Source organism: Chrysoperla carnea, chromosome 4, assembly GCF_905475395.1.
Source record: "Chrysoperla carnea chromosome 4, inChrCarn1.1, whole genome shotgun sequence".
NCBI classification, from domain to species: domain Eukaryota; kingdom Metazoa; phylum Arthropoda; class Insecta; order Neuroptera; family Chrysopidae; genus Chrysoperla; species Chrysoperla carnea.
In genome coordinates, this window is record NC_058340.1 from 50,593,606 (window position 1) to 50,609,785 (window position 16,180).

A 16,180-nucleotide genomic window follows, 5' to 3' on the forward strand; every position below is an offset into this window, starting at 1 on the left:
GCAACACAATTTAAGGAGTTATTAAATTATAACTTTACTCCGTGATCTATAAATAACTGATGTTTAAAGATATGCTGAGTAATAAAATAATACACCGCCATGGCCCCAACTGCAAACAACCGGGGTGAAAATATGGTTCACAATTTCTGATCAACAATCCCAGGTCCTTTTTCACCAATTATAACAAATACGGCGACACCTGGCATATGGTTTTGTAATGGTGAACCTCAAACTTTTTGTTTGGGTAAATTAAGAAAATTGGAAGGTTTTTTTTCGCGGGGCGCGAGAGTTATTTAAGTGCCTCACAATCTTTAAGTTAGTTACTGATATTTTTTTTTTGTTATTGCAATAGGAAAATAATTTAATAAAATATAGAAATATGAAAGAGTTCGACATTATACAAAAAAAAAAACTTCCCGTCGTAACATTCGTAGAAAACTTTCTTTGTAAAATTTCAAAGTCCATTAACTTTTCCAGAAGTAATGAACACGGATATAAATCAATTTTAAAATTGTAACGCAATTAAAAACGAGTCCCGTAAAAGAAAGTCTCCTATTTTCCAGAAATTTTTCTAATAAAAATTGTAACACGATGCAGAAAAGGAAGTCGAATAACATTGCTCATAGAACGTATAGTTGTTTTCTCGGAGTATTATCATGAATCGAATTTTTTTTCTTGCATGTATCGAGTCAACCCAGTGATTTTGGCCGTGAATAAATATCATTTTCTAAGACTCAAATAATACATGAAAGCTTATTGACAGAAGTTTTTCTTTCAAAAATGTAAAAACGCAAAACTATTCCGAAAAAAACTATCAAATGAACGCATGGGGTCGGACTATGGAAGTAGTGCTGTGAAATGATGGGTTGTAAGGACAATGAACTTATAATCAATCGACTTTAAAGAGTCTTTTTCGTTTTTCTATGTGAGATTGAATATATAAATAATCTGAATGTAATTTTTACCTTGCAAACTGTTGATAAGATACGTCCTAAACTCATCTGGGTTGGTTGAATGAATATTGCACTGATAATAATGTGGCATGTCAAACGCAGTACCCAAATCTAAATAAAATGCATCAATAGAGTATCTTTTCATGACCAATTCCAACTGGGCTTTTAGCCATGGCATAGTTTCATTTTTAGTAAAATCTAATACACCAGCACTTTGTAATGACTTATATCGTGTTAACGCTGGTATACGTTGATCTGAATGTCTTTCTGTAATAAGCAAGCCTTTTCGAACACACTCAACAAAATTAACACTCTCAGTGGATATAAATGGTTGAATTGAGAATACAGTACGAAATCCTCGCCGTCGAATTATTTTCACCGTTTCGTCTAATGTTTGAAAACGTTCTTCGTCCAATGTAAAATCACCCACTTCTCCTTGCCAAAATTCATTAACTAAAACGTGTCCCTGTTTAAAGAATCCTAGTGCAATTACATCCTCTGTGTAATTATAAATTGTTGCTTCTATTAAATCACTTTTAATTGGTGGTGCAATCTGCCATACTGGTTCACTTATAAATGAATTCACAGTACTAATATCTTCGGGTTTTAATCCATCCCACAATGATTTCTCCGATAACGATGAATGTAAGATTTTCATATTTGGCCCTTGACATGAAAAAAAAGTAATTAAAAGAAATTTTTTGGGAGAAAATTGTATTCAGATAACTTATCAGAATATTGTACATGTAAATACAATTTCATATTTCACTGCTCAATTTTTCAAAAAGCAATTGAAAAATGTTGTGGCGGAAAACTTTTATTTCGCAATTATTTTTAAAACTTTTAAAGAATAGTTTCAACAAATATAGTGTAAATAAAGATGTTACACATAAAGAAAAATTAAAGAAACCGCTCGCATTTTACTAAAACCTCGTGGAATGTGTTTCGTTCGTGTCAAATATCATAAGTAACTCATGAGATAATAGAAAAAATGTTTCTATTTGTTAATAAACAATAAATTGTCAATGCAATGGAACGATCAATATTAAAGTTCACTTAAAAAATTCATAAATGGGCAACTTGAATTACGTATACGTTATACATGTATAACAGTTTCCGATTATTTGACAAACTCGATCTGTGTTTATGTGTGTGTATGTGTCTGTCTGTCTGTCTCCTTGTCTGTGGCCTCGTAACTCCTAAACGTATGAACCGATTTTGATTTTTCATTGTTTTGTTTGAAAGGTAGTACAAGAACTTGTCGGGGACTTTTCTAAATTTCAATTATATATTTTTGCATGTCCATACAATTTTCCTCAATGTCTGATTACAATAATTTCTCTTAGAAAAGATTGAACATATTCCAATTACCTGTACATATACTATAATTTAAATGAGGATGCAAGGTTCTATGATTCACATAAGAAAACTCATCAAATTGTGCTCGCAAACATAATTTTTTAGAATTTGTTGCATTTATTGCAATATGTAATGGTGATTCGTTATCTACTACAATTGCAACACCTCTTGAACTAATAAAATATCTCTTTAATACATTTCCCCAGGTATTTTTTGCAATATCACCGGTTATAAACGGTGCATAATCAAATGATTTCTTTTGCAATGGCCATGCTGGATCTGCTGTTTGTCCACCACCATACCAATAGCCTTTACCAACATTTAAATCAAAACAATCGGTTGGTGCTACATCAGATGCCAACGATATCCAATTTAAATTATAACATCGTACATCTTTATTTATTTCTTTGTAACTTAAATATAATCGTGCTTCGGACATCCATTCAAAACATAAAGAGCCTAATGCAAGAGAATCAAAAATAAGCTTAAACCATAAAAAAGCACAACCTAAGATTTTGGTATATATATGATGTGTGAACATACACGATAAATTTAAATTGTGGTAGGGTTAATTTCTTTGGAAAAAGTAATCAGAAAAAAGTTCCCTTAATCATAACCTCCCAAATATTGAAAATTGAGAAAAAAAAATTAAAGAAAAAATGGTATGATAAAAAGTTAAAACCCGCAAATACTAAAATACAAGGTTGTGCTAATTAACCTTATTTTTCTTCTACTAACCATCCGTTTTTTCATTCTCCTTTAAACAATTATAGGCATTTTCACCTGATACTGTTACACCTAAAATACCACGAATAATTTCGATACCATCATTATTAAATATTCTCATAGTACGTTCGATTTTATTGAATTTGATTCGATGAAAATATGCTTTTTGTAGTACTTTTTGGTGGTATAAAATATATGCTAAACTTACAATAAATACTATCGATAAAAATAAAAATGTTACAAATGCTCGTAGTTTAATATCAGTCGTTTGTTGTCTCTTTTTTAATGCATTTGGAAACATCTAAAAAGAAAATAAAACATCAAATTACTTTCAAATATGTTTAAAAATAACTTTAAGAAATCCTAAAATGTGCAGATGAGTCCTAATAAATTTATTATATTAGTACGACCTTGAAAAAAGAGAGAGATTTCATTTTTTTTTCTCACACCCTTAATATTAAAAATTGAGGTTTTATAAGGGATTATATTGTTGTCCAGCTGTCCCATTTTTGACAATCCGCCTGAAAATTTAACAAACTTAATCATCAAAGTTGAAAAAATAAGGTACAAATAATTTCAACCACAAGTCTAAACCGACTTTGGCGCTCGTACTACCTTTTTGATTTTGAAACTAACTTTTGATTTTGAAAAATACTCGATATTTAGACTAACTTTGACCCATTTAAAAAAATTCAGTTAAAATTTTAATCAGAGCTTTAGTTTTAAAGATATGGCCTACTATATGATGCATTTTCATTATTCGGCATACAATTTTAAAGAATTTGTTCATTAATTAAAGCTGTTTTCTGAAAAATTACACTTTTGATCAATTTTTTAATACGATTTTCGTTTTCCCTGGACCAAAAATAGATTAGAAAATGATTTTTATCAACATCATAAATAAAAAATTTCCTCCGCTTTTTTCGAATTTTTCAAAACTCCTTAAAAAAAATGAAAAAATTCGAGACGAATTTTTTGTAATCGATTTTGATGAAAATCATTTTCAAGACTAATTTTGACCCAAAAAAACGAAAATGAATTTAAAAAATTTATCAGAGATTTAGTTTTCATGAAATTCGCTCAAAATTGTTGAGTTGTTCTACTAAAATAATTTCGATATAGATAAAATTTTATGAATAACAAGTGAAAACAAAGAATTGAGTTAATTGTGGAAATATCCTATATAGAAAGTGATTGCAAAATTTTTTTATAAATTAGTAGATTATAAAAAACCAACAAAATTATGGCGGAATTTTGGCCACCATTTATGTGGTTTCGGGGAGCAGGTCAGATACTAAAACTCTCACATTTTATACTCTCTTAAGTTGCGATATTGTGGCATTTTTGTTCATGTACCTAGTATTCTTTTCGAAATTTCAACAGTTAAGTACTTTTTTTTAATCTGTGTAAATATTTAAATTTAAATACTTCAATTGACAAAAAGGAAACAAAAAAAACCTTAAACCTTATTCTAAGATTAAAGACGGTTTAGTATTAGCGGCATATTTTTATAGGCACGCATTGTTTTATAAAAAAAAACAAAACCAACAACAATATATGTTTGATGTTAACTAATGATACTAAATTTATTTAATAATTTGCTATTTGACATAATCATTTTATATGATTACATAACATCAGACATTTATATATTATTTTAATTAAATAAATAACAGGATATTATCTATATTATACAATGAGATAAACAGTAATAGTAGTGAATTATAATCCAAATTATATTCGCATACGAATCAAAAATGATTTCAATTTAGTTTATACATTTATTTTAATTGTAAAATATAAGAACAAAGAACGCAAATCCTCAGGTGTAAATAATTATAATCCGTGATAAAACTTGCTTACTTGATAATTATTTTACTGCGTTTTTGCAGCTAAAAACAAACGTGTCACCAATATTTTTAACAAAAATAAACAATTATGCAGAATGGTACCTCTTCTTCTTCTTTTTTTTTGCTTTAAAACAGTCAAAAATTAACCCTTAATAGCATCTGAGCGTTGGGAACAGAACTGAGATTTCAACCAGCGCAGAGCAATTCTATCAATACGATGACTTTTTTACTAGCGGTGAATCTACCGTCGCCCTTTTGTGGTTTATTTGTAGTCCTTAACATAAAAATTGCCAGTATCGTTCCACTATTTTTCACCTTCGTTAATACATTGCACGCACCTTTTATCGGTGCCCTCATCTCGCGCGGATCATAATTGCGCGGAGCCTGTATCATTTGCTACTCTTGTTATGTAGCTAATCTACTAATGGTTGGGAACACTGATTGTGAAACTGTTCTAGATAACAACTGACTTTAAATAAAACAGTTAACTCTAGACGCTGTTCATAAGACCATTATGCAAGTCATATTTAACTCAAGCAGACCTTCGGTTTTCTGGGGCCTAGATTACAAAATATTTAGCCCCCCGTCCAATTTTTAGACCTTCTGTATCTTTGATAAATCTGACGCCTAAAATGTAGCCGTACTCAAATAATGCCCGAAAATTCCGCCGGAAAATCAAACATTTCGTAATATACATTCCTTATAAACAACGTCCGGAGTAGTAGTGTTTTTCTTTCAAGTAATTCATCATGAATTCATCTTAGAAGATTTTAAGCATTCTATCATTAAATTTTACGAAACACACGTTTTACGAAAGTTTCTTTTGCGTGTATGACGTAATATAGTTATTATGAGGAATCATATTCTCATTTAAACGGTAGTAAAGCAGAAATAGTTTTTTTCATTTTCCACCTCTTACCTTAGCGTCCCATGCGGAAGCACAATTTAATATATTTTCCATAAAAATATAAAATAGCAGATAAGAAGAAAAGAGAAAAGAAATATTGTTATATTTTTTTGTTACAAACCTGCATTTTTTCTTTGAGCAAACTAGCCAAAGAGTTTACCGACGTAATGGAATTATTCGGTGAACTTTCTGCTGACCCCAAAAACTCATCCTCCTCAGGATGATGTCGTTTGGGTGCTCCTGATTTTCTTCTTCCATTTCGCAACGGTACTCTGTAAGATAAAATATGAAATTTTAAAACTTTTAATTTTTATTTTGTTATTAAATATTTCATATTTCTGATCATTTTATGAAAATAGCATCGTAAATGATCATATTTCTGATCATTTTATGAAAATATTTTGAAAGGCTTCTGAAATGTATATATAGGTTGAGGCACAGAATTATTCGATTTTAAAAACGCTATTTTACACAAACCCGTCAATTTGTTGAAAAACTTTGTTTCTCATCTTAAAATACAAAAAAAGCATTTTATATAAATTGTATTTTCAAGTGAACTAAATTAAGTACATTTTAATTTAAACAACTTAAATTGTCAAATTTCATTTAAAAAAAAAATCAAATATGTATTTCTGGCCTTTATACTTGGGCAGAAGAATTTTTTTTAATGAGTTAATATTTTCCACTGTTTTATATAATGATAACATATATAAAGTCAGAAACAAGATTTCTTAGACAGAATATTTCAAATCTTTTTATAAAGAAAACTGAAAAAGGGGCTTTATTTTTATAATATGGTAAAAAACTTGCTTTCAATGATGGAGTTTGTTAAAGTTATTTTATTTATGAAACTTTTCATTTATTAGCTTTTTCAAATATTTGCAGATTTTTTATTCATTAATTGATTATTGAATTATAAATAATATGTATGAAAAATACAAATAAAAATAAAAGTTTAATTAATTGAGATTAAAACACGAATAAAAAAAGTTTCATTTATTTTTCTATTAAAAAATAATCTAATATAAAATTAAGGTTTCTATTCTGGGTAATGAATTTACTATATCAAATAAATAAACTTTTGTACGTATTTTAAAAATGCAAGACTGAGAAGATGAACGCTTGAACACTTGGTTTTTCCTTCTCTTACCCCATGGAGGTTTAGAAAGTAAGACATATTAAAAGGTTTAGAAATTTCGTCAAATTATAAATCATACAGATCAATTTTACGTATAGCCTCATCGCTAGATTATGATTAGGTTAACTTGCAGCGGCTACCCAGGTGAGACACACTTAGACTCTTCGTGATGATAATGAGCTTATTTCTTGAATATTTAGATCTGCTGGAGAACAACATTAGAGATTTAAAGTTAACTGTTTTACTCCGAGAGGTCGTCAAAGAACACCTGGCCTAGATGTGTCAATATTCTCATAGCAAGAGCTGAGAAGAAGCAGAAGAGATGAATCATTGCTTCGTCCCATCTCTTCACTGAAGCACTTCTTGAGCACTGTTATGCCCAAGCGATTAGCATGCTTGACTCCCAAACAGTATCCTACTATGTCACGGAATAGTTACTACTATATAGTGTAAAGACCTTTAGAAGGGAGATAATAATAATAGTGCCTTAGATAATACTCGCACCATATCTATAGCCACTGTATTATACGATTATACCTATTACTAACCTGCTTATTTGCCTTCCATCACCATGAACCGTATAATAACATCTGTCTAAATCATTTAATTTATCTGTACACTCATTATGTATTGTAATAGTTTTAGTTTTATCTTTAAAATCAATTTCATCATCACCACATAATGTTAAATTTTCATTTTTTTCACTGTTTTTTATCATATTAAAATATTTTAATAAATTTAATATGAAACAAAATATGAGTTTTATAACTAAACTACTTTAAAATATTAAAACTACATTTAATAAACATGCAAAGATAAATAAATAAATAAAAACTATGAGATTTTTTTTATTTATTTTTATTATTTAGATACAAACTTAGTTTTAAAGGTCACACAATTTTATAAAAACCACCTGATGAATGTATACACAGTTTTTGTACGTATATGTAAATTTTAAAATACATTAGAGAACTTGTTAATCAAATTACCTGTGTAGTTAGTTAATAATTTAATATTATAATTAAAAAATAATATTTTTTTTGAAACATGTAAACAAAATAATTACAATTTTTAATGAAAAACTATCAGATTTATGTATAAAATACACATATTGACACATATATGGAATTGATAAGCGTAGTTATTGTCACTGAATTGAGAAAAAATCATGTTACTTAAAATATTTTTTTTTATGTTATCTTTCTTACATGTGATTCGTGGAAGGCTGTATGTTTACTTATATATAAACTCAGGGTCGGCATAAGTAAAATACTCCAAAAAACTGGATTTCATTGTATGTGAAATTTTATACGATATTTCCCATACAGTACCTATTTATTTCTTCTCTTCCATATTTTTATGTTGCTGACAATATTGTTATAAACGATATTTTAACTTAATATTCCTGCAATATCCATAATATTGCAACTGCGATAACATTATTGAATTTTCACTATAAAATATTATCAAAAATTATTCTTGTAATATTGGTAAAAATAAGTTAACTTTTCTTAATGTAATATTACAAAATAATTTAATCTAATATTTTTCTGTAATATTACTTCAACATAATAAAGTTTCGTGTATGCAATATGACAAATAAATTTTTTACAATAATTCCCTGAAGTGTTGGTATTAATGAAATAATTCTATAATTTTTCGCAAAATGACAATAACGTTAGTGTTATAAAGCGTATATTATACTTTTAAAAAGTATTTTCATAATGTTGGCAAAGTAGTAACATTAGTGCAACATTTCAGTAGGTAGGAAATTTTTGTATTTTCTTTCATTACATTTGAGGAATTTAGAATAACATACGTTTAGGTAACCTTTGTTATACAAGTTTTTAAACGATTTCACCTAAATTGGACCGTCTTCGAAACTTTTATAACCTTTGCTAGGACAGTATACAAAAGTAGAAGTAATTTTAAAGCAGGTCCTGTTCATACCGACTGTGTAATGTAAAGTTAGACTAATTATAATCTAATCAACTGATGTGTGGTGATTTTTCTATCATAAAACTTTTGTCTAATTAAATATAAATTTCTACAGGTATGTGTCAATACAGGCGGCTCAGAGCAGTTATTAAATAATTATATTACATAATTACCTTCAATCACGAAGGTGATACCTATACATGAAATGAGGAAATGTTATTTCAATGATGATTAGTTTAGTATACGAGGGTTAAACCTCTAAATTCTTTCTTATAAATCCGATTGACTTGATAATTTGACGTTAAATAGATAAGACCTCAACAAACAAAAGTTATATGATGGCAAGAGTTACGAGTAGTACTAAATGAAATCTTAAAAATGAAAAAAACCGATGATGTCATTTGCACTATAATTAAAAAGTTATAAAGAAAAGAAAGTGGCACGTACTTTTTTTTTGTTCTATTCAGCAAAAAAAAAAAACTGATGAACTTACCACGGGAACTAAAGTTAATACTTGCCCCACTTTGCACACACTTTTCACATAATTACGAAAAAATTTCTTTATCGTTAAATAACTCGAAAAATAATAAGTTAAAAGAAGAGTTTGGAGGGCAAAAGAATTTATATTCAAAACTTGTAACGCTATTATTTTTTGAGTTATTTAACGATAAAGAATACTGCTAGAACTTTTTGAGCTTGTTTTCAGAACTTAAATGAAGTAAATTGAAAAACGACAAGCATTAATTTGAATTTCCATGGTTCTTGGTTGTTGATGTCAGCAGATAAAACTTTTGAGTTTCAAAAAAACAACAATTCTTTTTCATAAATTATTCATTACAATCACCAAATATTTTGGTTTAGTTAAATTTACATTTGTGAAGAATACCCTAGCCTATTGAAATTTTGACTTTTATTTTCGACAAATTTTTGTTTTGAAAAATTTATTTTTTGAAGCAGAAATTGTGTTTTGTCTTCTAAAGTGAAGAGTCCATATCTCAATCGATATTTATATTAATCAATTGAATTTGGTTTTAAAATATCAAGAACGTCAATAATTTTATATTACAAGAAATTTATTTTTCCATACACCGACAATATTTTCAGACGAGTCATTGGCCGCCAATTAGTCGAGTCATTAGCTGGCTTTCAACCCTAGGATAAATGTCTAACTACGTCAAGAACCATTAAAAAATATTATTAACCGATAGGAAATTATTCTTTTGACTCCAAAAAAGGAATTGTGTGTGTCTGACAGAGTGTGTTTATAGATGGGTGTGTTAAAAAGCCATTATATGATCAATTCAAATAGCTTTTCAATTAAGGACCAATGATGCATTACACAATCTGTACACATTTATTAATATTTATATAAAAATTACATACTTAATTAAACATTGAATATATATGACATAAATATTTACAATCTACCTATACAAATTTAATATTGTATATACAAATATGAAATAAATATAATAGAAAATCATAAAATATCCTCCAGCTAATTTTTACATTCCGTATAATATTCATTTTTAGTTTATTATTTATTATTATCATTATTATATTAATAAACTTTTATAACTCTTACTATTACTCTCTCTCTCCTTCTAAAAATAAGCTTTACTTTACAAACAATTTCTGAAACCAAATGTTATAACTTGTTAATTGTTGGATGGAATATTTCTGTAACATTTTTTCTCTGATCGGTCTCAAAATTAACATCAATTAATCCAGAGTTTTTTTTAAACAAGTAACGTTCTTAAAAACGTTTCTTCCACCCCCCCCCCCTCATCTGATAAATCATCAGAAACAAATTTCCAAAATTTACAGTGAGAATATATCACACAAGAATGTAGTGCAAATATATTATTTATTAATGACCACTTTTTTATTTAAATAATACTTGAAAAAATTGCATGAATTAAAAGACTTCCTAAAACTTAAATGAATCTCCAGATCTGAGTACTTGTATACCCTAACAAATTAGAAAATTATTTTCCCAATACAGAAGCTACCACAAGATTATTTCACTACCTAATAACCACCCGTTGCAGCGTAATGCGCTCATTCGAACAATTAAAAACAGTTTAACTTATTATATTTTTATTTTTTCTAAAAAAATTGAAACGTGTACGAAACCCACAAGTTTACCTTTATACACATTACTCCATAAAAATCCCCAAATTAAAGGAAAAGTTATTTCCTTAAAAAATTTGTTAATAATATTTTTTTTCCTTATAGGTCATTTTTTCTAAAACTGTTCAAATAAATCATTCAGAAAATTGGTAAGCCAAGTACTATCTTTATTATCGAAAATTCATAGTAATCTGGCGCACTTCGTTTCCAAATGATAGGCTAGTAATTTACGAGCAGATTGGACTTATAAACTGTTGTGTAAGTTATTTACTGAAATTTTTAATACAGTTTGTTTTGTTATTATTTTTATTGATATTCTTTATTAAACTACTAAGAGCGCTTTTATGAGGTACAAATGCCACGAGCATAAATATTATTGAATTAAAAATAAATCATCCATAGAAATATTTTATACCACACTAGAGTGATACCCACTCACTTCGCTGGGTTTAAATGTAAAGATTAATAAAGATTGCTCTCGCTTATCCCCTTTCTATAACACTAGAAATAATGGTATGGATTGTTTTACACAGATAAAATATATGTATGGTTTTCTATTTTTTTTTAATGTATAATAGTAATTATTCATTGAATATATCAGAAAAGATGGCCGTGAAACACTTTATATTGACTATTTTTACAGAAATCTGTATTTTATGGTGATGTCAAATGATTACTTTTACAAAAATCTGTAATTAATGGTAATGTCAAATTAAATAAATTTTTAAATTTTTTTTATTTTCTTATTAATATATCTTTATAAATTATATCTCATGTGTTATTCTGATATATCAGCTATATTGCTGTACAGTTTCATAAAAAACCATTCGCTAGTTTTAGCGTGAAAGCGTAACAAACAAACAAACATGCTTACTTTGGCATTTATAATATATAAAGAGATAGAGATTTTTTGAAAATTAAAACTTTTGCACCCTTAGTTACCTAATCTGTGAAATAAGCGGATATAAGCTTTGAGAATTTGTACGCTAAAATTGCTACACACATTTTCAGAAAACACCGAACCCGAAAATAAAACAATATACACGGTGTTCCATTTTAAAAAAATGCAACTTTGCTATTTTTCGTGTTTTTGGACATCGTGTACATATATATTACGAAAATAATTTTAAAATGTACTTATTGGTTTGTGTCTCCATCAAACACGGTCAAAATCACGTTCAAAGATTCCGTTACAGGACAACATACTAACGTACGTATGAAGCTAATTAAAGCGTGTTGAAAATGAGCTCCTTTTTCTTTCGATGTAAGCGTAACGCTTAGGCCAGGTTAGCAGTACACATATTGGTACCACAAAATATGTGTATCATATCAGAGCTAATGAAATTTGTGACCCTATAATCTTGTTACACATCAGTTCTCACCATTTTCATTAGAAAGACATTATTGTAATCGTAAATAATGAAACCTCTGTGATTAAAACAATAGAGTTTCGATAGGGAAAAATAAATTATGAAATTTGAAAAAACTTAAAATTTATGTACAAATATATTTAAATATTCTGATTTCGAGTCATAAAAGCACATTTTTCTTTTATAATATTAAAATTAAAAATCGTAGTGCTTTAACTGTATACACGTGACCTAAAACGCGGACAATCCCTGATGTGATGTGATATCGGTATGAACCATAGACCATCAGTTAGTTCAGTGAAGACAGCTGGGTATAATATATCCATAAATAATATGTATTTATTTTTATTATAATTAGTTGTCTGTGAATATATCTGTCAAACTTGTCGGTGTTATTTCGTATAATGATACCGATATTACGTCACCAAATTAGATGCCCGTGTTTTTGACAGTTTAAAAAAAGTTTAAAATTTAATTTAACTTCTTTGCAAGAAAGCGTGTGTATTTGTCCGATATAAATTTTTGGTGGCCTTTTATTAGCAAAATCAACATTTCACAGTATTTTTTCAAATATAGTAGAATACCCTATTCAAAAATGGAATGAATTATAAGAATGTATTTTCTTATCACTCTATGTTATGTGTATACATACACTCAATCAGAATACAAGTAAGTTATTGTTTTAGCATATATGATGTGTATATTTATAATAATAAATGTTGACCTTGAATTAAATATGTTGGTAAATCAATATTTACTTAAATTTATAATAATAAAGTAATTTCGGTAAAATACACAAATAATTTTTTGATTTTTTAATTAAATATTGACTTTATTATTTTTAACAATCATAATACAATTATTGTGTACAAGATAATTTCAAAACTTATTAGTTTTTAATTGAATATAGTACATGAATTTGTTATACATGTGTTACCGGCAATATGTGTACTAAAATATAATGGAATGGATAAAAGTAGTCAATTTCAGATTTATTAACTTCTCAGTATAGGAAGTTATTGTAATGGGTCCGATTTTCGAAATCGTAATTTTCAACATATTTTTACGTTTATGGCTGGACAAGACTTTAACACCAATATTAAGAAGTATATATGAATGTGTGTACGTACGTCCGTAGACATTTTTTTCGTCGTCAAGATCGCGTGAAAAAAAATGATATCGACTTCGTTGGGGTGTCGAACGAACCGTTTTCAATTTTTTTGGTTTCATTTGAAAAGTAATTTAACGGAGAGTGTTGAAAATGAATGGTTAAATAAACATGGCTCAATTCATTTCAAAAAGTGAAATGGTAAAATAATAAGGTAATTCAAAACAACTATGCAAAAGAACAAGATCAACTCAAATATCAATTAAATATCAAATTTCAATTAAAATATTTCCAAAAATTTATGCCAAAAAAATGAAAGCTCTCTTAGTATCCTTTTCATCTCATCTGATGTCCTTGATCATCACTTTGATATTGATTTAAGAAGGAGTGTTATAAGATTAAAGTGTTTATCAGTGCGTCCGTGTGTTTCTCAGTGACATCGTAGCCCTTAAACGGTCGAACCGACTTGATTGAGACCGTTTGATAGCTAAGTTTCCAAAAATCAGTTTACAAAAAATAAATCGCATTTTTCGGGGGTTTTTTAAATTTTTTACATTTCACTTGTTAGTATTTATAGCAACTTAACACAAACTATCATCGCTAAGAGTCCTATTTACAAAACTTTTGTTAAGTAAGTTTCCTCTGGTGGATGGATACAGATTCGATGCTTCTTATAGCAAGAATAAAACTTCGGAACGACTCGGAATATATTCTTTAAGCAAAGCTATATATTGTAATGACCAGAAATTCTATAGAATATTTCCATAAAATACTTTTACAGTAACATAAACATACTACATACATGATATTTTGAATGTATGTAAATGAACCTACAATTTTATTACCCTATCTGAAACAAATAAGGGTTTGATATAACGATCATGAACCCTTTTTATGAATAAAATACATATATGGTACTATGTTTTTATAGGACAATAAAATTAGGATATGACTTCTAAAAACTTTTCGATCCGTCTGGATTTATGTTGCGATATTTATTTTGTATATTCCCACAACTATATTTAACGTAGAAGGTTAATGTAGGCCAAAATGTAACTAAATCCAATGAGCTAATTAATAATAGTTAATGAACCACTTCAATTTATTTTATGTTTTAGTAACGTTTTTGATAAAGTAACCAAAACTAATCGTTTTATCGTTCAATTATTTTCTCTTAAACCAATTAAACCAACAGAAAGCGAAACGAAAATTGCCAAAGTGGTTATTTACCAAAATTTAGTAGTTTTTTGAACTCGTTGTTTCTAATATACACTGTATATCACTTTGAGTGTAATCGCCCTCGTATTTTGAAGCAGAAAAAACGGTTAAAATATTTTATTTGTCAATAGTTACTACTCGATGAAAAGTATCAGGTGATCTAAGATTTGAGCAAATGCTATAATTTCATGGCTTTCTGGGATCCAAAAAACAAACCATTTTCATCTTACCTAGAAAACTAAAACTTTTCTAATCGATGTAACTTATCATGAATTTTGAGAAAATGCAAAAATATTTTTATAATTTGTTAATTTGTATTTTTTGTCAAAATTTTATGCTTTATCATTTAAAAAAATTGAGTTGTGAAAAGTATCAGAAGTTAAAGATAAAAGAGATAATTTAAAATAAGTATAAGGAAACTTTTGTGTTATGTCTTAATAAAATCCTGATCAAACCAAACGTAATGTACGCACATTTGGACTGAGTACTAAGTCAGAATTTTGTTCACTAATATTAAAATTCATTGATGCAGTAAAAAAGTTGCTATATAATTTAATTCTTTAAAGAATCACACAAGTGTTTGACTTCTAAAAGTAATACCTGAAATTTCCGAAATATATCTTGTAAATAAATAAAGTAAGTGCTACATTTCTAATTTACCAAGGTACGAAAGGAATATAGTTCCTACCGGTTGGTTCTTCTTTTTTTTTTTAAATTTACTTAAAATGATTTTGAAACCAGTAATTTTCGTCTGTAAAGACGGCAATAGTAAGCTAGTAAACGTGTACAGCGTATAGTCAACCGCTCTCCGGTTGTTGAGCAGTGCTATATCCCGTAAAGCTTACAAGGTCACGAAAAAATTGATTCCAGGTAAGCTGGATTTTTAATATCTATTTTCTTTTTGAACTTAAAAACCATTTGCACCCCTTTTTACTAGATAGCGGATCCACAAACACGGACTTTACTTTATACTAACCCCTTAATGGCATCAAAAAAATAAATCATCAAACGTAACTTTTCAATGGTGTATATTTATATAGATAAAAAGAGAATACAATTTTTTTGAAGCTTTTTTGTTTTATCTTCTATCTGTTTATAACTACAAAAAAAATAATTTTCATATTCACAAATAAATGCAATTTTAAAATTCATAACGAAATCCTGATTGCTTAATACTTCAAAGAAAATAGAATATAAAAGATAACATGTTATTCTCCGTAGAGTTTAGAAAATTTATTATGTCTTGTTAAAAACAACGAAAATAAATTTCTTTAGTGTAGATTTCTTGTCAATCAAATATAAGCAGGATACATTACAAATGTATACGACACCAGTAAAGCGTTCATGGTGTACAACTCTATTGAGACAGTGCAATGATATGTTTAATTAACTTATTAACCGCATGTATTCGTTGTGTGCGTAGTCATGGTAGGGATAATAAAATCGATGCCAGCGCTTTAAGTGAAAAATTTTGGAGATA

The 16,180-nt window shown here is 28.1% G+C and overlaps 1 protein-coding gene across 2 annotated transcripts in view; it reads right to left on the reverse strand.

The window, feature by feature from the left end:
* Window positions 1-16,180, reverse strand: part of LOC123297914 (myogenesis-regulating glycosidase) — a 28,663-nt gene that overhangs the window by 1,742 nt on the left and 10,741 nt on the right. For both annotated transcript variants that reach the window (XM_044879744.1, XM_044879745.1), the window contains exons 3-6: window positions 5,917-6,067; window positions 3,051-3,339; window positions 2,325-2,771; window positions 966-1,619 (exon numbers count right to left, since the gene is read on the reverse strand). In XM_044879744.1, the coding sequence (XP_044735679.1) occupies window positions 966-1,619; window positions 2,325-2,771; window positions 3,051-3,339; window positions 5,917-6,067 (1,541 nt within the window). The remainder of the gene's footprint in view (window positions 1-965; window positions 1,620-2,324; window positions 2,772-3,050; window positions 3,340-5,916; window positions 6,068-16,180) is intronic.